Genomic DNA, 23,613 nt, shown 5'->3' on the forward strand with positions numbered 1-23,613 from the left:
GCATTAGCACCCACTGGTTCTTGACAGACTGGTTTGGAAATAGAAGTTCTGTCTGACAACATTTTCACTTTCCCCCGGCAACGGCGGTTTGGAGGAGAAACTGAGGCAGGACAGTGACTGAACATGTTTTTAGCAGTCAAATAGTTTTGGAAACTGAACAGGACACACAAAAAAAAAAAAAAAAAAAAAAAAAAAGGGGATGAGAACATCGTTCAGGAAAATTGTGGTCGGCCGAAATGCAATTCCTGATAACAAAGCAAGTGTACTTTGGTTCAAAAATGGCTATTGGCTTGCTCCATAAAACCACCAAAGAGAAATCGGCTGATAATGTATAAATGTAGTGTGGAGGAAATGCTTTGTTTGTGGGTTGAGTTGTGATTATTTTAGCGTGGTTTCACCTAAAACTATGTCCGTCAAAGCTGCCTCCGACTGAAATATGTTCAAATTACAAACGCTTGTAAATCTTATAAAAGTTGTTTAATTTTTTTTTTTTAATCCAATCAATAATTACTCTGAGCTGAAATTTCAGTCAGACTATTCCAGTTCCTAATGCTCTTGACCGTGCAGATCGAGTAAGAAATACGAGACTTCTTCGGGATACTGCAGCATTGTTCGATTTGGGGCTCTGCCATCAAAGGGGAATTTCCACACAGCATCCGACCGCTATGTTTTCTCCAGCATTAAAGTAATGAGACTCATAAGACAAGCCTGATTCATGAAACAAACCTGGAATTAAAAAGGATGATGTTTAAACAAACATGAACTATTTTAGAGTGCAGCGAAGGACCTCAGAGACAAAGGAGAGATAAAAAGATAAGAGAGAAAGCCAAGAAGAGAAAAAAAAAGTAGTGGGGGGAGTATAAACAACAGAACACAGAGGGGAGTCGATGAAAACCAAACTAAACGAGTAACATGTGCCCTGCGGCCTCACACTGCCTGCCTTCACACATGCTTTGACCCATATGAGCGCAGACACGGGGGAAATAGAGCAACCAAAACCTGAGCTGGAAGTTACAAAAGCACCAAAGACATAAGATGACAACACATGCAGAGTTTCCTTCCAGGTCCCAATAAAGGTGCTTTCATATGTGCACTTTTCCCCCCATTAATCTGACAGCATCTGAACTGGTCCGCTTCATGTCTGAATGACAAACCTATCAGATTCAACAGTGCAAGTCTGAACTGCATGCAGTCACATTAACAGACAGGCATGCACAAGATTATGTCTTTTAGCTTAAGAAAGACGCAACCAAAAGAATTTGAGAATCTGTACATGCTTTTGGAGATGCAGCAGCCTCAACGCAACTTTTACACAGAAATTCTGAATAAAGAGGTTTTTGATATTTCACCACCTCATCATCTTGGCACAGATAAACAGGATGTTGTCGCGCGCCTAAATGCTGAAAACGGACAACTCAGAGCAGCGCAGAACGATAAATGCAACCCTACTGAAAGATGTTCACCAAAAAGAAAAGTAGGAGAGATAAGTAACAACAGTTATTGAAATACAGAAAGACAGCAGATGAGTACAACATTGCATGAGAGCATTAAAATAAACTTCAGCTTTATTTATCTATTTTTCAAGATTCAAGAAGTTTGTCGTTTTGCATATTATTATTATACTTCTTCTTTTCATTATTATCATCATCATAATCATTATCACTATTAGAGCTGGGCGATATGAGATTTTTTCATATCACGATATGTTTTTTTCATTTCAGGCGATAACGATATCTATCACGATATAAGCCAAATAACTATATTTGTAAGATTTAAATGTGCCGTTGCTCACAAGTAAAATGTGAAATAATCAGCAGCTTGTTTTTAAATATTTATTTCCCATAATAAGTTCAACAGGGTAGATGTACTTAAGGAACATGAGACTTTTTCAGCTAAATAAAGGCAAATATTGCAAACTACACAAAAGGCAGCCGCTAAAGCGTTTAAGTTTCAAAATAGAACAAATGAAACAGACTAAACTGTCAATTTCACTTAGAAACAAAATATTAATTCTAAAAATAAATCTTAGTTTGTTTTACAGAAGAACAGACAAAACTGACTAACTTTTGTCAATATCAAATAAACTGAGAACTAAAAGGAAATTCTCAATCTCTCCTTGTTGTATAGCTGAGCTTTTCAAACAGTTTTAACAGTTACTTTAGTCTGACAAAAGCCGAATGATGAATTAGCGCTTCCAGTCAGAGACTGAGGCTACGTCCACACGTACACGGGTGTTTTTGAAAACGGAGATTTTCCGTTTTCGTTTTGAAAAATAATCCCGTCCACACATAAAGGCAGAAATGAAGGAAAACGCTGCTATGAACATGCCAAAGCAGCAGGTGGCGCTAGATTCCTAACCGTGCAGAAATGTTGGCCAATCAGAAGTCTAGAAGCCTCGGTGGGAAAAAGTAAACAAAGCTGGGGCATAGAAGCAGAACCGAGTCGTATGTGTGGAGGGACAGTAACTGTGTGTGTATGTAAGCATTTAAACACTGCAGAGAGTAGAATTAACAGTATTGTAGAAATTCATTTCACCGAAACAATAACGTGGCGCACAGTGTGACGCATGCACCAGTTTATTGTATTTCCAGACTTGCTTTCGGCACAATTTACAGTGCACGCTACTCTGTTTTTTGTCAGACTTGAAATAGCCGAAATACCTTCACACTACGGGACTTCTATGGCTCTTCCGTTCGACAATCTCTCCGGCATTGGAACCATCATCTGTTTTCTCTTCGGTCACGCTCGGTTGATTTTTCTAGTCGGCACACTCATTTCCTCCATTATGCGCTGGCTCCATTACCCGCTGGCTGCTTCCCAAACAAACACACGTGCGGCTTGGCACTTGTGCTGTACGTAACAAGTCACGCGACGTGACGCTGCGGCTGTGATTGGTTCGGCTCTGCGCTACTGAATTTGGATCGGCTGACCTTTTTTTTTTTTTTTTTTTTTAAGAGGACAAGAGCGGCGAGGTCTATCGCGATAGCTTAATTTCTCTATCGAGTAAAAGTTATATCGCGATACATATCGTTATCGTTCTATCGCCCAGCTCTAATCACTATTATTATGCTATATCTCATCAGCATCATGTTTTCTAGGACAAAAATACTTGGCCACATTCACATTACACCTAAAGGATTTGCTCGGCCATGAAGCTCACACTCCAGTTTCTGTGCTGATGTTAATGGCAGAGGAGGTTTAAGCTCTGCATATACAGTGGGGCAAAAAAGTAATTAGTCAGCCACCGATTGTGCAAGTTCCCCCACCTAAAATGATGACAGAGGTCAGTAATTTGCACCAGAGGTACACTTCAACTGTGAGAGACAGAATGTGAAAAAAAAAAATCCATGAATCCACATGGTAGGATTTGTAAAGAATTTATTCGTAAATCAGGGTGGAAAATAAGTATTTGGTCAATAACAAAAATACAACTCAATACTTTGTAACATAACCTTTGTTGGCAATAACAGAGGTCAAATGTTTACTATAGGTCTTTACCAGGTTTGCACACACAGTAGCTGGTATTTTGGCCCATTCCTCCATGCAGATCTTCTCGAGAGCAGTGATGTTTTGGGGCTGTCGCCGAGCAACACGGACTTTCAACTCCCGCCACAGATTTTCTATGGGGTTGAGGTCTGGAGACTGGCTAGGCCACTCCAGGACTTTCAAATGCTTCTTACGGAGCCACTCCTTTGTTGCCCGGGCGGTGTGTTTTGGATCATTGTCATGTTGGAAGACCCAGCCTCGTTTCATCTTCAAAGTTCTCACTGATGGAAGGAGGTTTTGGCTCAAAATCTCACGATACATGGCCCCACTCATTCTGTCCTTAACACGGATCAGTCGTCCTGTCCCCTTGGCAGAAAAACAGCCCCATAGCATGATGTTTCCACCCCCATGCTTCACAGTAGGTATGGTGTTCTTGGGATGCAACTCAGTATTCTTCTTCCTCCAAACACGACGAGTTGAGTTTATACCAAAAAGTTCTACTTTGGTTTCATCTGACCACATGACATTCTCCCAATCCTCTGCTGTATCATCCATGTGCTCTCTGGCAAACTTCAGACGGGCCTGGACATGCACTGGCTTCAGCAGCGGAACACGTCTGGCACTGCGGGATTTGATTCCCTGCCGTTGTAGTGTGTTACTGATGGTGACCTTTGTTACTTTGGTCCCAGCTCTCTGCAGGTCATTCACCAGGTCCCCCCGTGTGGTTCTGGGATCTTTGCTCACCGTTCTCATGATCATTTTGACCCCACGGGATGAGATCTTGCGTGGAGCCCCAGATCGAGGGAGATTATCAGTGGTCTTGTATGTCTTCCATTTTCTGATGATCGCTCCCACAGTTGATTTTTTCACACCAAGCTGCTTGCCTATTGTAGATTCACTCTTCCCAGTCTGGTGCAGGTCTACAATACTTTTCCTGGTGTCCTTCGAAAGCTCTTTGGTCTTGGCCATGGCGGAGTTTGGAGTCTGACTGTTTGAGGCTGTGGACAGGTGTCTTTTATACAGATGATGAGTTTAAACAGGTGCCATTCATACAGGTAACGAGTGGGGGACAGAAAAGCTTCTTGCAGAAGACGTTACAGGTCTGTGAGAGCCAGAGATTTTCCTCGTTTGAGGTGACCAAATACTTATTTTCCACCCTGATTTACGAATAAATTCTTTACAAATCCTACCATGTGGATTCATGGATTTTTTTTCACATTCTGTCTCTCACAGTTGAAGTGTACCTCTGGTGCAAATTACTGACCTCTGTCATCATTTTAAGTGGGGGAACTTGCACAATCGGTGGCTGACTAAATACTTTTTTGCCCCACTGTAGTTGCATATAGTTAGCACAGCATTGGCTTCTTTTTACGTACTTTTACACACATGTGGCAATGGGACTGAAAAAGGAAGAGGTGTGGACCAAGACTTTTGTCTACGTAGTGTATTTTGCATTTTATTTTTTAAATTCCCTGCAACTTATCATAAAATACACTTCAAAAATAAATATATCTATCCTGACAATTATTTAACCACCATTCATTCACCTCCGACCACATTAGGCCAGCATCATTTTTCCCTTACGATCCATAAAATAATCCAGATATTGAATTCATTATGGGCTAACTTAATAAAATAAAAACAACCCCACCCCCCACCCCATATTACATTTACCTATAGGAAGTTAAACAGATGGATCTCATCTGTTTCACAAAATCCTGCTTCCCAGAATAACTTTCAATTATTTTAACAGAACGAGTCTAAACCTGTTGCATTCAGCTGTGGTTTACACATGAAGGTGTGGGTGGCAACAGGGATAACGGCAGTTGCAGCACATTAAAAGCAATAAAACAGCAATAAATTTTTTAAAAGTGGGTTTTTCCACAGAAGAAATTATGAAAACTAAATATCAAATCACACCAAAACATTTCCTTATGATGTCACTGTCAGTTAAACGATATTTTTCTCTTCTTTCATCAAGGGATGCCAAAAAACTGCTGGGTATCTGTTCTTGGCCAGATTGTCAACTGTAAATTCCTAATATATGCAAGTAAATTAGAAAAAACAATATAATATATTTGCATTGCTAGTGTATAAACGCTGTTTCCTTTAAAGCACTAGGCACACACTTCTCCATGGTTTTCATTCAACCTTGTACCCTGAGGTACCAGTGCTCTGTTATACCATCCTATCCATTCATCCAACGCAGAGGAGCCCCACCACAGGCTAATGAAATCCAGACCAATGAACGCAATCCCAGTCACTCTCACTCTCTTTTGCACTCTTTCAGACTGTTCATCCATCTTCTTTCAAACTTTCAGCACTGCTTAACTCCCCTACTGCGCACTCAATGAGATGCACTGGGACAAAGGGAAGGTGGAAGGAGAAGCAGAAGAAGAAAACTCCTCAGTGGTGGTGTGGTAAAGAAAGAGCAGCAAATTGGCAGTTGCAGATGGCTGAAGAGCAGTAAATCAGACCACCTTTTTTTTTTTTTTAAGTGGCAGACACAACAGACCCAGCCCCCATTCTGGGGAAATTTCTTCTACATTCCTCTGCAAGGGCACCTTGAAAACTGGCACAGATGCATCAGCACCCACAAAAGCAGCCTTTAAAGATGTCCACGCAAACATAGCGACTTCTAATTATATTTACAGAAATGTGTAAATGAATGACTTGTAGTACATACAAAATGCTTTGAAAGAGAAAAAAAAAACTGAATGAATGCCCATAATGTAGAGCTGTGACCCCTCAGGACTGATTTCTCCTACAGCTAATACCACTGCTGAGGCTTTAATCATGTGCACATCAAGTCAATGTGACTTAGAGTATGAATGCTGTTTTCTAAGTCCTTCAGTTAAAGACAACGAGAGAGCGAGAGAGAGCGAGAGACCCCCAGCCAGACCCAGCGGAGCAGAAATGGCTGAGGGACTAAGGGGCTATTGAAACAACGCCCCAGCAAGAGCCAAAATAAACATCTGGTTTTATCATTATGGAGGCCCATCCTCCTACCTATACAACACAGTGTATTACAAGTTTGAGCATGTAACTGGTTTTAAGGCTCATATAATACCCCTGTGGCATTAAAGTGAAACTCTGGAGGCCATCAATCTTAATAAAACCGCAGGGGAGGATGATTTGAGAAAATCACCGTCATGCCAACGGGAGTACTTCAACTTACCCTGAATTTGTACCTCAACATTATCCGGTTGTACCACAACCAATTCCAAGTAAAACTGTTGCAGGTGTCTATCCGTTAACTGATGCAGGTAACAGGTGTGCAGGCTGATATTGTGCTTTAACATTACACATAAGTATTTATTTAGCGGGAATTGTTTTTAGGGGGTAGTTTCATTAATGGACTTTACTAAAGTAGCTGTGTATGTTACAGAGCCTTTTCTGCCCCGTCTTCATTGAGTACATGAAAGAACACATGGAATACTGATTTGACTTGCAGACTTTAAAAGATGTACAAATGAACTTGCAAAACCATCACTGGGAACTTGTTCCTGTTTTTGACTGTGTAAACATTTGTGCGTTGACTATTTTATTGTTGCAATTTTAATATGTTTGTCTGATGTAGGTGTCGCTTGTAAATGACACATTGAGTCTCAGTGGAACTACCTGTACAAATAAAGGTAAAAAAATAATCCTAATTACTGACATCATAGAGACCCAAAAGTAGAAAAATCGCGCCTGAAACCTAAAAATATAGGTAAACATTAAAGTAACTTTATAGGACTCTCATAAAAGTCACATAACTTTGAAAGTACTAGAATGTGTCATTAAAGGATTCACAAAAAAATATGTTTTAATGGCATATTAAGCTATAATATTACTTGGCACTGACCATCAATGCTAAAGTATGATTAGAATAGGATTTAAAATGTGAGAACTGCGGTCAAACAAGGCTAAAGAAGAAGATCTTATACAGCGTTAACGATGCCAAACTTTAATCCAAAAGGCTCATTGGTCAACGGCTCAGATTGTGGGTCACAAGACCCCTTCTCACACACACACACACACACACACACACACACACACACGGAACAATCGTCAGCACTCCCCGCCCATCCCACTCTCTCCCTTGACTTTGCAGCTCAGCAGGACACATCAAGGTTGCTGAGACTAACCTCTCCATCAGCACCTTCCCACAACATCCACGCACTCGCACACACAACCACATACACTCATGTGGTCCCCGAGGATTTGGGAAGCCACAGCTCCAAAGCCATCGAGGCACTCGGCGCTAATGCAAATCCTGATAATGAGAACAATGGAAAAGGGGGAACAGTGGTTGGTTTTGCAGAGGGGATAAAAAATAATAACCACAGTTCAGGGCCAGGCTAGTCCCAGCCCAACTCCAGTCCTCACTTCCACCTTCCGCACTGGTGCTGCCAGTGCTTCTGTATGGATAAAGAGCTTTGGGCTACCCAGCAGCCCACTAAGCAGCAAGTAGCAAGTGTAAAACTGCTTCTCATACAGTGCCTCAACTTGCCTTACAAGTTTAAATATAACTGCCTGACCAGTGGCAGCTGCCCCAGCGCAAAGCCCCTAAAGCTGACAACTTCTTTTTCCGCTGGGCTGGGCTGAAGCAGCTTGCCCAAGGGCTGCTGAGGCCAACCTAAACAGGGCCAAGCCGGGGCCAGGGGCAGAGGTGTGAATGCCCACATGTGCTGGTGCCAATCAGGGCTGACGGTTCTCCCTGAGGTGACCCCCCCACGCCAGCGCTTTCAACCCTGCGTGCCAGCAGTCCAATATAAAGGAAAAGGCCAAAGGACAGAGTTTGTGCACTCTCCCACATAAAACATGTCACCTTTGGTTTTTGAATGCTGCAAGGTCAACAATCTCAGTATAAACAACATAATTTACCTGCATCTGTAAAAATTTGTGAATAAGGGATATAAAGATAACACTGAAGAAGAGCGAGTGGGGGTTGCATTAAGTATAAAGCGACAAACTTGCAGGCAAAACAGGTTGGGCCAGTCTGCCAGAGCGAAGTAAAGCAGAGCCGGCACAGCGCTGACAAGTGCGTCTACTGCGCAGAGGTCACCCTAGAGGACAACTTAACCAAGTGAAACAGGCCTGAGCAAACAAGCTCACAGCATGTCTGTGTGTGTTTGTGTTTGCTTGTGTTTTCTGTGGTATTCAAATTCCACAGCCTAAGAGTAGAATGGACTACAGCCAGAGAGGACCCGAGGTTATTTCAGCCAGCTACACGTCAATGTTTAGGTATAAACTTTCCACCCACATTTAGCCGATTGTGTGTGTGAGTTCCACTTTTGTTTATGTGTGTTCTTGCCTCCTGCTTTCATTAGGTGCCCATGCCGGCCCCGTCAGGTATGTCAGCTGCTCTCCTGCCTGTGAGGAGGGGATTGGGCCCCAGCAGCGCAGGAACCTGGGACCTTTCATTTAAGATGGCGCTGAAAGCTGCCCCCAAGGTGGAAAGATTCCCCATCAGTCAAAATGCTTTCAGGAATGGGACACTGTAGCAGCTGGGGAAAAAAAAAAAAAAATTCCCAACTGCAAACACACACACACACACACACACACACACACACACACACACACACACACACACACTGTTTCACCGGAAAATATAAGAAAATGTACAGGTACAAATAAAGCAAGCACGCAAGAGTACAATAAAATCAAAGTAGATGTCATTTGTATGCTAATTATTACCCTCTGATTTTGTCAGAGCAGGTGCCGAGCATTGTGACTCTTGTCATTAAGCTTGGCACTGAGGCTCGTTTTATGTGTCAGACTACAACAAGCAACCTGTTTAAACAGCGAATAGTCACCTCCCGCCCACACAGAGCGTTTCTTTTGATATCAGCGGACATCTATTTTAAAAGACACTTTATTCTTCAAAGGATGTTTACTCAGGTTGGCTAAGGAGGGATTTATATGTGTGTGCGCATCCACACACGGGTAATGTGTGTCTCATGCTTCAATAGAGTCCCTACAAAGTAAAGGATTAGTGAGTGATTTCAGACCATTCCTAAGGCAAGACCAGGCCCATCCCACTTCAAAATCACACCTGGAATAAGACTACTTTCCCTGAGGATTGGTGAACTTCCTCAAACGTCCGCTCAACAGCAATGGTAGTGCATAACCAGAAACATCAGGGCCAAGGTTGGAGTCCCCTTCACGAACTCCGAGAAAATCACTCTGGCAAAGAACAGAGCCAGCATGGCTGAGATGTCTCCATGCGTGTTTCCAGTTGACAACATATCACAACTAGGTGCAATATTAGATCACGCTTTAAATAAAGTCCGGAACGACTAGGAAGCTGAGGAATAACTGGCATCCCCAATTTCCAGCCCAAAGACAGGCAGATATGTCATTCCTCTGGTGACGGCTCACTTTGGCCACGGATGAAACAGCTGGCTGAAATACCGTTAAGGTGACAGTATAGAGAGGGGGGTTGTGGGTACAGAGAGTCAGGGGCGCCGCACATTTGTGCTCCTGTGACTGGTGAACGTCACCTCGGCAAAAACATCCAAATGAAAAAAATCAAGAGGTCAAAAATGTGCTCCAAGCCCATTCATCACTGTCACATGAAACTGTTTCGTATTTGTCAGTGTATTTCACAAGCGATAACAGGACTTGTACTAATGAATACTTCATTGATTGATATTTCTAAGCAGTTTGGGAAAACTGTTAAAGTTTTCCAGGCCTAAAGCAAATACCTTTAAAATTGCTTTTTTAAATATAAGACTTCCTTCTCGTGATAGAAAAAAAGGGTCCAAGGAAACCGGAGCCATTTATGCTTGAAAATTACAAAAATGACTAATCATTATAACAGTACATGATATCACAGTAAAGAGATTGGCACATATTAGTCGTGCTTCAAAGCAAAATCATAGAAATGTGGCCCAGCTTTAAAAAAAGTGTGTTTTTATATTTGTCTCTCCTAATTTCTGCTGAAGAAAAACTGAAACCCTGTTTGGAGCGAGGGACCAGAACCTAGCAGATAAATGAATTCCAGCAATCTCCAGGAATCTGCCGCTCTGTGCTGAAACCCCACCAAGTCAAACAGAAGTCATTCTTATGGACTGAGGTGAAGGGAAATCCAAACCCACACGTTCCCCTGACTCAAGTCTCTCAAGTCCAACAGCAGATGCATGGGAAGAACTCTACTCCACCAACAAGAGCACAGGGATGGGAAGATGAGGAGAAATGGGGAGAAAGAAGCAAGGAAAAACATGCACAGAACAAGCCAAGAGCAACATAATCATGCAGTTTCTCTCTCCATCAGCAACTTTTAACTTCACGCTGTATATTAAGGAGGTGAAAGTGAGAGTACTGAATCCCCCCGTATAGCTCAGTTCAATACTTTGAGTGTTGCTTTATGAGATAGTCCTTTCTTCAAAAATAGAGTTCGGTTCTACCCAAGTATGTCAAAACCTTGCTTCAGCTTGAGCTGAGGTGAGTGCTAAGCAGATATCTCTCCCACGCACCACTGAACTGTGGGAAGACAACCATGCCTCATGAGGGTTGCTGTGAAAGGGGTGGGGATGATGACACAGCCTATCTCATCGCAGTAAAATGAAAATAAACGACTGAAAACCTGAGCTACAGCCAAATGGAAGGTCCCTCCAGACACGGTGCGTACAAACCTGCAAGCTCAGAGTGGCCGAAACCCTGAGCCCACATGCTTTATCTCGCTCTCTGTGGGACCTACTGCACACCCAGAGGAATGTGATGACATGAATGAAGAGGTGAGGGCCTCTTCCCACACTGAAGAAGCACCAAACATGGAGGAACATCCTCCTTTTCAAAGCGTGGCCATGTATGACACACTATTGTCAACAAGCAATCAGTGTAAAGTTTTGACACTAATGACCTCAACAGTTCAGATTCACCTTAATCGCACTGAGCAGAGGCATGTCACTATGTGTATTAACTGCCTCTTAAAACTTGATTGATGCTCATTTTGCTCTCACTGTTTTGCTGCTTGTCTTAGATCTTTGCAACATAAGTTCAGAGCAGCAAAGTTTAGTCTGTTGGACGTATGCTAACAAGCAAACTTAGTCCAGGGGTTTGTATGAAAAGCAGTCGTTTTTGTGTGTGTGATGTGTTGCCCAACCACAGTGGAAAGAAAAAAAAGAATTAAAGCTGTTCTAAACAACCACAATTGTAAGCGAGGGAAAAAACCTTCCCAGATTATCGAACTCTCAGGATTTAAATGGGACCTATTGTGCTCCATCTAGAGCTCCATATTTTTATTCTTGAACTTCGCTGGAAAACCAGTCCATGATTTATAGCACAGAAATTATCCTTACTTAGCTCATGATACAACCCCTCCATTCATTGTCAGGCTGAAACGAGCACTTTTGGCTCCATCCTCCTCAAAAGCTGCTTTTCTTTGAATTAGCAGCTCCTTGATGACCATATAAGTCATATCACTTCCTGTGTGTGTAAATAACACACATTCAGGATGGAAAGAGAAGTAGAAAACTACAATATGACTGTTGCACTTACCATATGGATTCCAGTTGAAAACAGACTGGTGGGCTTCACAGCCTGTTTCTGCTGCTCTATCTGGGTCTCAAGCTGGGCAGCGCGAACTTTGTGTTGAGCGAGTAAAAGGGTGGCAGGAAGCTGAGACTGCTCCTGGAGACAAAAAACGTATATAGACTTTGTAAGTATTAATCTTAGTGTGTGAAATGTCCCACCCATTGCTGGGTCACCATTGTGTGAATGTGTGTGTGAATGGGTGGATGACTGGATATGTAAAGCGCTTTGGGGTCCTTAGGGACTAGTAAAGCGCTATATAAATACAGGCCATTTACCATTTACCATTACCATGAGCATGGGCTGCTTTCAGGCCAGCTGCCACAAAACTTTAGTAAGTCGTATTAGCAAAACTGTGCCGCTGTCAGGGGACGCCGCTTCAAGTGCACTGCGCCGTCTTCACCTCCATTAAATGCAAGGTCGGACGTTTCAATTTCTTCAGTGGAGTATTGCCAAGCGCATAGATCTAAGAACACAAGCCTGGACACATTGTTCACTGTAGAGGTAGGACATTTTTGATGGGGTGAACTATAAAGGTGGGACAGTCTAGAGCTTTTGGCGCTATTTATCAATATGTCAGTAACAGTTAAATCAGTTTCCATACTATGGGTCCTCTTCTGACCATAAGAACTGACACATTTTACTCAAATGAGTGAAATAAAATGGCAGACAACAAATGTGAATCCAGCGTAGAGTACATGTTGTATTAGAGAAGAACAATAATCTAGTGTGTTTCAACTTCCTACTGATGTGTTTTATTGATTAGTTAGCCACTCCGGGAAACGGCAACATGCAGTCTAAATGTATTTGTTGATGTAATGTATGTGAGTGTTCCCACATAAGAATAGCAAGCCTAGTGGCCACAGGGCCGTACAGATGTCAGAGCTCAGGAGAGCTCCCCTGGGGGGGGGGTGAGAGCTGATCTCATCTGCCTACAGTCAACAGGCCCTGTGCCTTAAACAAACAAACACACAGCTTAGCCAGCTATCTGTGATGGTCCTTCAGCAGCCCGCTCTGCCGGAACAATAACTTTCAAAGCCTGCAGCTCAACACAATGGAGCCGATAGGCTTTGGAATCACAGAATGAGAACAATGCAACCTGCAGCACAATGACTGGTAATAAGCTCTTAATGATCTCACATCCACGAACCCTAGAGCCGAGCGCATGCACATCCGACATGGAACATCTGTCATAATGTGACTCGCTAATTGCATCACTAGATTTGTCATTACACATGCACACGGCCATGCAACGTGTGCATCTCACCAGTTCGTCCAGCAGAGCCTGTTTGTTCTTCCTCTTGGCCTGTAGTTGCCTCTGCTCCTCCTGCAGCACCTCCAGTCGCCGCTGCTCATTGCTCTGCTGTTCCTGCAACAGAAGCTCCTCCAGCTCTTCCTGCTCCCGTGTCTGAGGAGGAGAGAGAGTCGGCAAGTTGGAAGAACCTGTCGCTTTATTGACCACGCGGCAGATTCTACACAAGCTGTAGCACCGCCCTGTTACACTTGATTCTACACTTTGCCCTCTTAGACAAACAGAGCAGCTGGCTTTAAAATAAAAAAGGCCAGTGTTTATCTTAAATACAAGTGTCATTATTAGGTATTATCCTTTTATAAGGGGGGAAAACCTTCAAAAGTACTTACAAGCTTGGCCTTATTTCTCTGGATGACATCTCTGTTCTCTCTCTGGTACTGCTCCATCCTCAGCTTGGTGTTCTCCACGTCAACGTTGTTTGTCAGGTTATACACTGTGTGCAAAAGAACAGCCACTGTTGAACATATCAATCCATCACAACTCACACTGTGGACAGAACCACTGTCTCCAAGTCCACAATACCGTTAATTAAACCCACTATCTAAATCCTCCAAATCATTTAAAACTGTACTCGAAATAACGACAAATTTATTCAACTGAAATGTTGAAATCAACATGCATGTGATATCTTAAACCCAGGGACGATGTAAAGACGAGCTGAGGAGAAATTATTCATCATGACATTTTTCCCCCCTCATTGGGCCGTCGAACCAGCAGATCGCACAAAAAACAAGCAAATTTGATTATTTTATGTTGCCAGATTAATCTATAACAATATATACAATTTATTAACACATATATATTTCATAATACAAATTAACATAATAAAGACCCACTTATATACATGCTGTAGGTGTTGCTGCTAGAAAGAGACAATTTACAAGAAATCTGCCAAATTTAATTATATAGAAGTTTATCTGCATACAGACAGCTTTCATTTTAGCTTCTGCTCAATTTAGCTCCACCCTCGCTGTGTAAAATAAACCAGCGGTGGATGGGAGAAGCATTTAAACTGTTTAAACCTGCAGTTTTCTAATGTGAAAATAAAAGTTGAGAAAAAAACCTCACAAGGTGACTGGACTGATGGAAACAGCATCACTGGCCCAAATGGTATATCTATTTATTTATTTTAAGAAATACTCCATCAGTTTTATTTGTCTGTTTTAGATGGATTTTTACACTGTTTTGCAGCTCTTCTAATACATCCAAGCTACAAGTTTACACTGACCTGCCAGTGAAGACGTGTGAACATTGCAAGTTCTGTTTCCTAATCTGTGGCCCCGGCTGACACTAATGCCTGTAAAACATCCTCTTGTGCAGCCAGAGTCAAGGAGAAATCATTAAACTAGTCTCAGCATGAAGCTCCAAGCTCCTACCTATGTCCTCCACTTGCTCCAGATAATCGTTATATTCTCTCAGGCTGGGGAAGTCAAAATCTCTCTTGTTGTAACTGCAGAGAAACAAGAGAAGTGGTGATGCAAAAAAGTAAAACCTGGTGAGAGCAAATATGCACCGACATTAATAGCTTCCATTAAATCAACCATTTTATAATACCATGTCTGTATCCTGGCTAATAGGTGCACATTAGATGTCAATTAGGGGCTATTAAAGAACAGATAACAGGGAAGAGAGAGGAGGCAGGGAGGGGCTGAGAAGTAAAAATCTGGCAGAGAAAGAGCCTTCCCGTTTGAGCACCCCCGGGGAGATGCATTGTCTACAAAACAAACAGTGTAATGAGAAAGACAAAAGGTAGCTTAAGAAGTGGGAGGAGGCATGGGATGACATATAAACACCAAGAACCACACCCCTCACCCTCACAGTCCCCCTCACTCACATCTTCAGCACTTTCTTACGAATCTCCACCTCCTTATCTACTGTCGGGTCCTCGAAGAGCTGCACGCGGAAGTTGCTCTTCCTCAAAGGCGTGTCGCACTGCACGCAGTTGCTCGAGCCGCGAACGAACAGCATCTCAACGCAGTTCTCGCATCTGCAACAAAAACAGGCATTAAACAGCAAGCTGAACTGCATTTTTTCCCCAGAGGTGACCCTCCTTGGGCACCTCTGAGAGTCAGTAGTAAGCACGCTTGTGTGAGCGTATGTGGCAATTTCCCTCAGAATAAAGCAGATTTGTGTTTGTGTGGTTTTTTTTAAATCTCTGTAAACCATCAGACACAATGGGTGATAATGGGGAACATGAATATTTCCTCTGAGTGCTCAAAGATGGCTGGGATTATGATTGGAATGTCGATTAGACTGCCTCCCGCTCTCAGAGAGGAGGAAATTAGCCCGACACCCCATCAGCGGAGCGTCTGTCTGCACTGGAAAAACATTTACTTTATTGTTATTTCAACAGGCCTCAGTCATTTAGCCACGTTGCATAATATGATAAAATCCAGCTTGGTAACTCATGGCATAGTCTATCATTACAGGAAAGGACCGAGTCTTATGTAATTTGGGAAATGCATAGAGATGAACAACAGCAGTATCTTACTTAAGCTGAACTGTCATTTAAACTAAAGCTTTTAATAAATCTGAAATATTTTATACCTTTTTAAAAACGGATCCAAAAGTCATTCCAACCTTCCCCCACTTTCTTATTATTCCTGACATGGTGCCTAAATGAAAGGAGGCTGCAATGGAATAAACCACAATCTTAAACACTGTGGAAATCTAGGCTGTTACTGATCAAAGTATTTGCTATAAATCTGTTAAACGGCTACGTCTTTCCAAGGCAAAAATATGTAGCAGTACAGCAAAGTCATGATGAGTTTTTCAGGTGGCCTTTAGTTCCCCATATAAGCAACAATGAATCAGAGCTCTCCTCGGTAAAGAGCGTGCCTTTACACAAAAGGAAGAAACTATTTCAGGTTTTAAAAAAAAAAGAAAAAAAGAAACACAGGCCAAAACAGGAACTTTGTGCACCCTCACTGGAAACGCCATGGTAACCAATCAGCAGACCTACCTGAGGGCACAATTCTGTGCTTAGCCATCAATCACACCTTTATGCAGGTAGGCGTTTACCCATCAGTCACACGCAAGTGAGTAGTGGACACCGAAGACAATGGGAATGTTCCTTTATCTCCCCTGATGGGGTGGAGAGCCTGGATAAACGTTTGCACAGTACACTCTTTTAATTAGGTCTCTGTGGAGCTTTATTTCAACAGGAATCCACCTTCCTGCTTGTGACCACCTCAAAAAAGACATCTGGTTTCCAAATAGCACTATCTGCTTTTGAGCATTTACAGTTTTCATAATAAAGTATAACAAAGCTAAAGGGGGGGGAAAAAAACCCGACTTTTCACCACACGTCACTGATGGTATGGTTGAGTCATTTCTTCCCAAAAGTCAAACACTGGGCATGAGGCACTGGTGTCGAGTCAAAAGTTCTCCAGGGATGGAGCTTATTAGAACAATCATGACTGAGCCATCCTGCAAGACATTTCACTTCATCAGCAGGATTTAAAGCAGAAAAAAAAGCAGTTAAAGGAGAAACTGCAGAGCCGTGGAGTTTGGCTGTTTATACCTAGCGTCACACATAAGGGTCAAACAAGCCCAACCTGCAGAGTTGTGACACCAAAGCTTTCAAAGCAGCTATACAACAAACTGACGAAGCACCACGGAGGACTGTCTTACAAGCAGTTCAGCTTGGCTTACAAGAAGCAGCAATGTAAAAATGAAAGCTGAACGGCAGACAAACATCTGCGCCATCCAGTTGGTGCTTCGGAGTCTGAAGTGCAGCCTGGAAGAGGCAGATGTTCGCTGTGGCCTCAGGCTACAGGAGATCTATAGGCCTGGCCATATGGAGGTAGATTGAAGGATTCAGCTTGTTTCCACAGGCCCACAAAGAGCCCATTCATCAAAATGGGGCAAGGAGTGGGGTGTAGCTTAGCCCCCCGCCCCATAAATGGACCACACAACAGAACTCTCCAAAGGGGAAATCCTGTGTAACTCTAGAGCAAAGAGATGACCGTCTAAAAGGGAGGGAGGAGACTCTTAGAATCAATTTGCCAGCTTTGAGATTGTGAGCTTCTTTCATTTTGCGATCAAAGGAGGATCAAGATTTTTTTTTTTTTTTTTTTTTGCCAATTCTACGCTCAATTGCAAACATTTAAATGGACAGATCTTTAGCTACTTGCCATCTCTGAGTCTCAAGGCTGTTGTCGCTGACTGAGCACTCCTGACTCCTCCCTCTCTCACCTGTCCTGCTCGGAGCTCCAGGCTCCTATCTCTCCCATCTGCAGCTGTCAGCAGGTCAGGGAAAGGGGGTGGTAAGGGGAAGGTAAACAGGGCCCTGGCTCAGCAAAGAGACTCCTCTACCACCACTACCCCCACCATCTCTCAGTGACATTGCCTGCGTCTTTGCTGTGTCACTTTTGAATTAAAGTGCAAAAACAGAAAAGCAGGAGACAGCATGAGACTGAGCTTGTTTGCTTGTTACAGTGATCTCTATATTTTTGTTTCCATCTTAGACCAAGGGTCGATTCAAGACCAAGTAGAGATGGATTTGTGTAATGGCATTGTATGAAATCTAAACAATCTGCAAAACCTGCAGCATCACAATCAGAAAATGCCAAAGACCAACACTATGACTGCTTAAACTAAAAGCTTGCCCCAACCGCACATTTATAGTACTTTAAAGAAAAGCCAAGAACATGTCTGAACTTCACACTGGACGCTTTTTAAAAAAAAAAAAAAAAAATCTGAACGATCCCCAAAACGACTTCTTGCATTGCTGCTGTAGATTATCCTGCAGCATACGATTATAATTGTAATGTTAGCATCACTGTGTCCACTTTCTAAACAGCACTGTGTGCCTCAGCTACAACTGTTTTTGCCTGCCTGTGCCCAGTGTCAAATGCCAAAGGACACGGACCCAGTGTCATTGTGCAAAGGTAATAAATAACCCACATCAAATGCCCCTGGTGACAAGGATACAAAATGTGCTGCGGTGGAGTTTAAATTTAGATGCATGGAGAAGCTAATAATGCAACTGCTGAAGGCTAGTCAGCGCAGACTGGACGGGCCACTCAAAGAAGAGACATTCTTACATTTATCTAAATGGAGTCCAAGTATTCTCAGCTGTTTATGATTCATCTAGTATATGTATCTCAGTAAGTCAATTAATCCTTTAATGGACAGTCACTGAAGAAAATGGCTTCACAGAGGCCTGGGTGATATCTTCAAATGACTTGTTTTGCGAAGAATTGGTTGTGTTGTATTAGCATTATCGCTCTGAATAACTGAACTGCTTTGTGCTCTCACTAGTGCTACTTTCTCCTGGTAAACAGGCCGGTGTTTATATATATCCCTCCTATACTTCATGAACATTTAAAGTGCTTTATGCTACCACACACACACGGCACTAGATTTTACATCTTTAAAGCATTTTACCTATCACATACACTCTCTCTCTCATACCAAGGACATGCAGACTGGAGACGCTGGGAATCAAATTGTTCTCTTCTGCTTATCCTTATCAAGGCTTCGGGGAGGCTGGAGCCCATCCCAGCTACCATAGGGTGAAAGGCAGGGTACACGCAGGACAGGTCGACAATTGTGGGTCTCTACCTTCGGTTTTGTCTTCAGTAACTGAAAAGCATGCTCTACTGGTTTGAGATCAGGTGACTGACTTGGCCGTTGAAGTATATCCAGTTTCTATGGCTTGAGAAACTCTTGGGTTGGCTTTGCAATAAGCTTTGGGTCATTATCCATTTGTACTTTGAAGAGCTCTTTGATCAGTATTACAGCATTTGGCTGAATGAGAGCAGAGAGTTTAGCTCTGTATGCTTCATTATTCATTGTGCTGCTTCTATCAGCAGTCACGTTGTCAAACACTAGTGACCAGGTTCCACTGGCAGACATACGTGTTCATCCCATAACACTGCCTCCACCATGCTTGACAGATGATGTGATATGCTTTAGATCAGGAGCTGTTTCACTCTTTCTCCATACTTTTCTCTTTAAATAATTCTGGTATATATTCATTCATCTTAGTTTCATTTATCCAAAGGCTTTTGTTTGTTTGCTTTTGTTAAGCCCCTTGGATTAAAGATGTATGTTGGTGCACAGAGTCAAAAACTATATACCGTATTTCCCGGACTACAAAGCGCACCTGAATATTAGCCGCACAAGCTAAAATCAGGGGGAAATCCTGTTTTGTACATACATTAGCCGCACCTGACTAAAAGCCGCAGGTGTTTCAATGTTGACTTATCATATGTAAGAGAATATGCACAAAGGGAATTGTCAGGAAAGAGATGGCTGTTTGGAGACACACCCCTTTTATTAATATTTTGAAAAACAAGTTATGGGTACATATTTGCACAGCTTTTTAGGTATATGTAAAAGTAGCGGTAATTACAAGTATGAAACATGTACTGTGCTTCATAAATGAGTAACAAATGTAGTACATAACAATAACCTACAGCACACCAGAAAAATAGATTCGGACTACCTTTTAGGCTCAGGTGCAGTGACACGGCTTTAACAAGAAGAAAAGTCAGTCATTCACCATCTTTCTCTTCTTCCTGCGCACTGAAACCACCAAAGTCCTCTTCTCCAGTGTCGGAGACGAACAGGCTCAGGATCGCTTCGTCATCCACTCTCAGCTTCTTTCCTTCGTTGTCACTTTCAAAACCAAACAAATCCTCGTTGTCAGTGTCAGAGTCGAACACCCTCTGAAGGGCCATGGTGTCCTCTCCATCATGCAGCAGTCCAGCCCTTCGAAATCCGTTGGTGATCATGGATGTTTTCACACTTTTCCACGCTGTCAGATTCCACCGGTGGAGTTGAGCATGACTTGCTTTTCGCAAGTTTATTGCCGCTCGTCATCCACGACTCCCGCTGAACGTGTAGCGCTACTTGTACGGCACTATGTTGCCTGGCAGATGGACATGTGACCAACATACCACTCTTGAACCCCGATACTGTGTGTCTGATCACATGCCCTTCCGCCAGGCAACGTAGTGCCGTACAACAGCGGAACAAACAAAACAAATCGTCTTACGATATGACAAAAATCATGGATAATCCATAGAAAAGCCGCACCTGACTAAAAGCCGCAGGGTTCAAAGCTTGTGCAAAAAGTAGCGGCTTATAGCCCGACAATTACGGTAACCATCTAAAAACTAACCATGTGCATTAACCTCTTAGATTTTCTTTTTCTTATATAGTTTTTCTGAAGAGCGTTGTTGATTAAAAATGAGAAAATGGATAACTCTGAAACAGAGTTACAGATCTTGTAGCATTTCTGTAAGACTTGCTTCAAAAAAAAAAAAAAAAAAAAGGGGGGGGGGGGGGGGGGGGGGGAAGAAAAGCCAAAAAGCATCAGTGATGAAAATACTAATATGGTTAGGGAGTGCAGCAGTTTCCAAGTGATGCATAAATTCACTGTCGCACCGGCTCTGAGGAACAGATCCAAGGTGACCCGGGCTAGGACATCTTTCCAAATTGCTTCATTGCAGAATCATTTTAATTTTCTGTGTGTAGTCCTGCATCCAGACAGAGGCAGTGAGTTATGAGCCCGCTGACCTGATGACAAAGCACGACCACTTCCTGATGGCACGGTCAATAAACAGACAGGGTCGAAAAAGATGTGCTCATCAAGCTACCACCGTCGCTGCATAATGCTCATGGAGAACATGTCCCCTTCATTTAAACGTCCATGTTTTTAAAGGGCGGACAAGGTTAAATGCTGAAAAATGCATAGTGAAGTTCGAAAAAGTATCTACATGATGCTGCTGCACAGAAGTAGCAGAATACGAACAAATGGAAACATGCTAACTTTTCATCCATTTCTGTATGTTATGCAAATAATAATCATAATCTTCTACTTCTTTCATATGATCCCTTTAGGGGTAGCCACAGTGAATCATCTACCTCCATCTCACCCTATTCTGTCCCTTTCATCCTCTGTCAAACCAACCCTCTGCATTTCCTCCATCACTGTGGCTTCTCTCGTTTCCTCCAGCAAGGTAGCTCCATCTTCAATATCCTTTAACCAACATATCCTCCCTCCAAACCATCTCATCATTGCCTCTTATAATAATAAAATACATTACTTTAGGTTTTGCATTATATTTTCCGTTTAATGCAAAAATGACAAATTCCAATTTAAGCCAGACCTGTGGCAGAGGTGCAGCCATTCAAATAAAAATGTAGCTTTTAGTTAGGTTGGCAGATTAACATGGAAAAACTTGCGCAGTCAAACTCGAATTTGATTTGCACCTTTGAGCTGGCCCTTTTCAAAAACCTCTGAATAATTCATATTCATTATGTGGTTCAAAACTCAGCACAGGGTGTTTATGCTCCTCATCATTAGTCACTTTTCCCCCTGCCATCCTAAACTTGCTGTACTTTACACACACACACACAAAGACACAACTGCAGGGTCTGCTTTTCTACAGAGGTCTCTAAGCTGAGCTGCTTACAGCCAGTGTAGGTCATATGTAAACAATGGCCGCTATACTGTGTTTACCAGCAGTATTAGCCTAGCTTTGCAATTGTGTAGCTCTATCAGGAAACATAACCCACCTCTAAAGCACACTTTCTGTCTACAATGACACAGCTATTTAACACCAAGACTATAAATATGAGCTAGCCCAACAAACCGTCAGCATTCGAGGCTTATCAGTTTTGTTTACGTCCAAGTCCCCCAATTAAGACTAGAGATGTATGTGCGGAAACAGTTTTAAACGCTATATTATAGCTGCTTTTGGGGGGTGCTTTGTGTTTGCGTGTCGTTTCGAGCAGCCTGGAGCAGAAACGCCGCGATGTTGTGGAGGATTTGTGCTCTTTCCTTGTAGCTGTCAGGTGTGAATACTCACAGCGTGTGGCCGCAGACGTTCACCATCAGCTTCAGCGACGGGTTTCTGTATTTGGTTGTTTTACATCTCGGACAGCCCTGTTCGTCCATTTCTGTCTGCACCACACTAAAAAAAATAATGGCAATAATAAAAAGCACTTCAGAAACAAAACAAAACACGTCAATAACCTGCAGCTCTCCTGTCAGATTCCAAGCTGCGAACCACTGCGTTACACAAAATGAGGTCCGACAGGAAACGGCATTAATAAGATGTGTTCCTATTTAATGATTGCTTTTAGAGGTGAGGTGCAAATAGCTGCTGGCGCACATACATGCAAGGGTTGCTAGGGAGTCCCAGTGGAAGCGAGGTAAAATAAATTAAGTAAATAAATAACTTTAGCTAGTAGTAATAGTAGTAGTAATGGTAGTAATCGAGTAAATATAACAAAACAAAAAAAACTTGCATATGATCTTGTAAGTCTGAGCAGAAACATAATTAAAAACAAAAATCAACCCAGACATTGTTTCCCTGGGTTTCTGACATCATATCGTTTCTGGATGATTGTGAATTTGGGAAAACAACTCGTAAGTTACATTAAGTTAGTTTTATGAAATCATTGCGAGAAAACGTGAACTTCGTAGGAATTAGTTTGATATTTAAATATTTTTAGTTTTCATTCCTCCCAGTGCTTGAGCTATAATAGTTTATTGACTATATGTGGATGCTAGTAATTGTTAAGACGATCTGAGACTCTTTTACTATAAAAGATTCAATGAAAACATAATTTAAAGTTCAAATATCAGTAATGATGTGGTGTTGGACACCTGTTACGTGATGCTAGACAGATCACCTGATTTGGGAATGAGCTACTCTTGAGAGAAATTTGAGGTCTAGTCCTCATATGATATCTTTCATAGGGGTGTGCTGTTTTTTTTCTGACATTACTTTGGTCGCGTATAGTATTCTGATCCAGTCTTTGGTGGGAGGGGTAGGCTACAACCTCGCAATAGCCACTTAAAGCAGGATCTGTGCTGAAACTTTATTACCTTCATTCCTGAAATAACAATAAAAACAAATTTAAAGTGTGAGTAAATCTGATATCTATTTTTTGTTAACATTTGTTACTTTAAAATTGTCAAAATAAATGTAAACTGGCTAAATAAAGTGAGTGACAGTATTCCCAGCATTACTTCCGTTTGGATTTCCATACATCGAGATGGAAATAAAACATTCTTTTATGTGCATACCTACAGACAAATGATCTCCTGACAATACAGACAACAAAGATATCCCGTTCCCACGATCACAAAAGCACTCACCTTGCACAGGTGAGCTACGTTAATCTACTGGAAGTTATATGACTGACAGCTGGAAACCAAACATTCGCGTCTGAATCCATGCTCGCTCCTCCCTTACGGGCCCTCGACGGCCAATAGCGAGGCGCTCCTGTAGATAGACCCCACCGTGTCTCCCTCCAGCTCCAGTCCCCGC

General features: G+C 42.4%; 1 protein-coding gene across 2 annotated transcripts in view; it reads right to left on the minus strand.

Moving 5' to 3' along the window:
* mnat1 (MNAT1 component of CDK activating kinase) overlaps window positions 1-23,613 on the minus strand; it is a 36,743-nt gene that overhangs the window by 13,062 nt on the left and 68 nt on the right. The window contains exons 1-7 of one of the 2 annotated variants that reach the window (XM_080871890.1): window positions 23,442-23,576; window positions 22,144-22,248; window positions 15,153-15,305; window positions 14,695-14,768; window positions 13,648-13,751; window positions 13,274-13,414; window positions 11,974-12,105 (exon numbers count right to left, since the gene is read on the minus strand). In XM_080871890.1, coding sequence (XP_080728016.1) covers window positions 11,974-12,105; window positions 13,274-13,414; window positions 13,648-13,751; window positions 14,695-14,768; window positions 15,153-15,305; window positions 22,144-22,232 — 693 coding nt within the window. In that variant the 5' untranslated portion in view covers window positions 22,233-22,248; window positions 23,442-23,576. Of the gene's footprint in view, window positions 1-11,973; window positions 12,106-13,273; window positions 13,415-13,647; window positions 13,752-14,694; window positions 14,769-15,152; window positions 15,306-22,143; window positions 22,249-23,441; window positions 23,577-23,613 lie in introns of those variants that run through there. The other variant, XM_080871891.1, reaches the window with a different exon arrangement.

Source organism: Rhamphochromis sp. 'chilingali' (assembly GCF_963969265.1).
Source record: "Rhamphochromis sp. 'chilingali' genome assembly, chromosome: 21".
NCBI lineage: Eukaryota > Metazoa > Chordata > Actinopteri > Cichliformes > Cichlidae > Rhamphochromis > Rhamphochromis sp. 'chilingali'.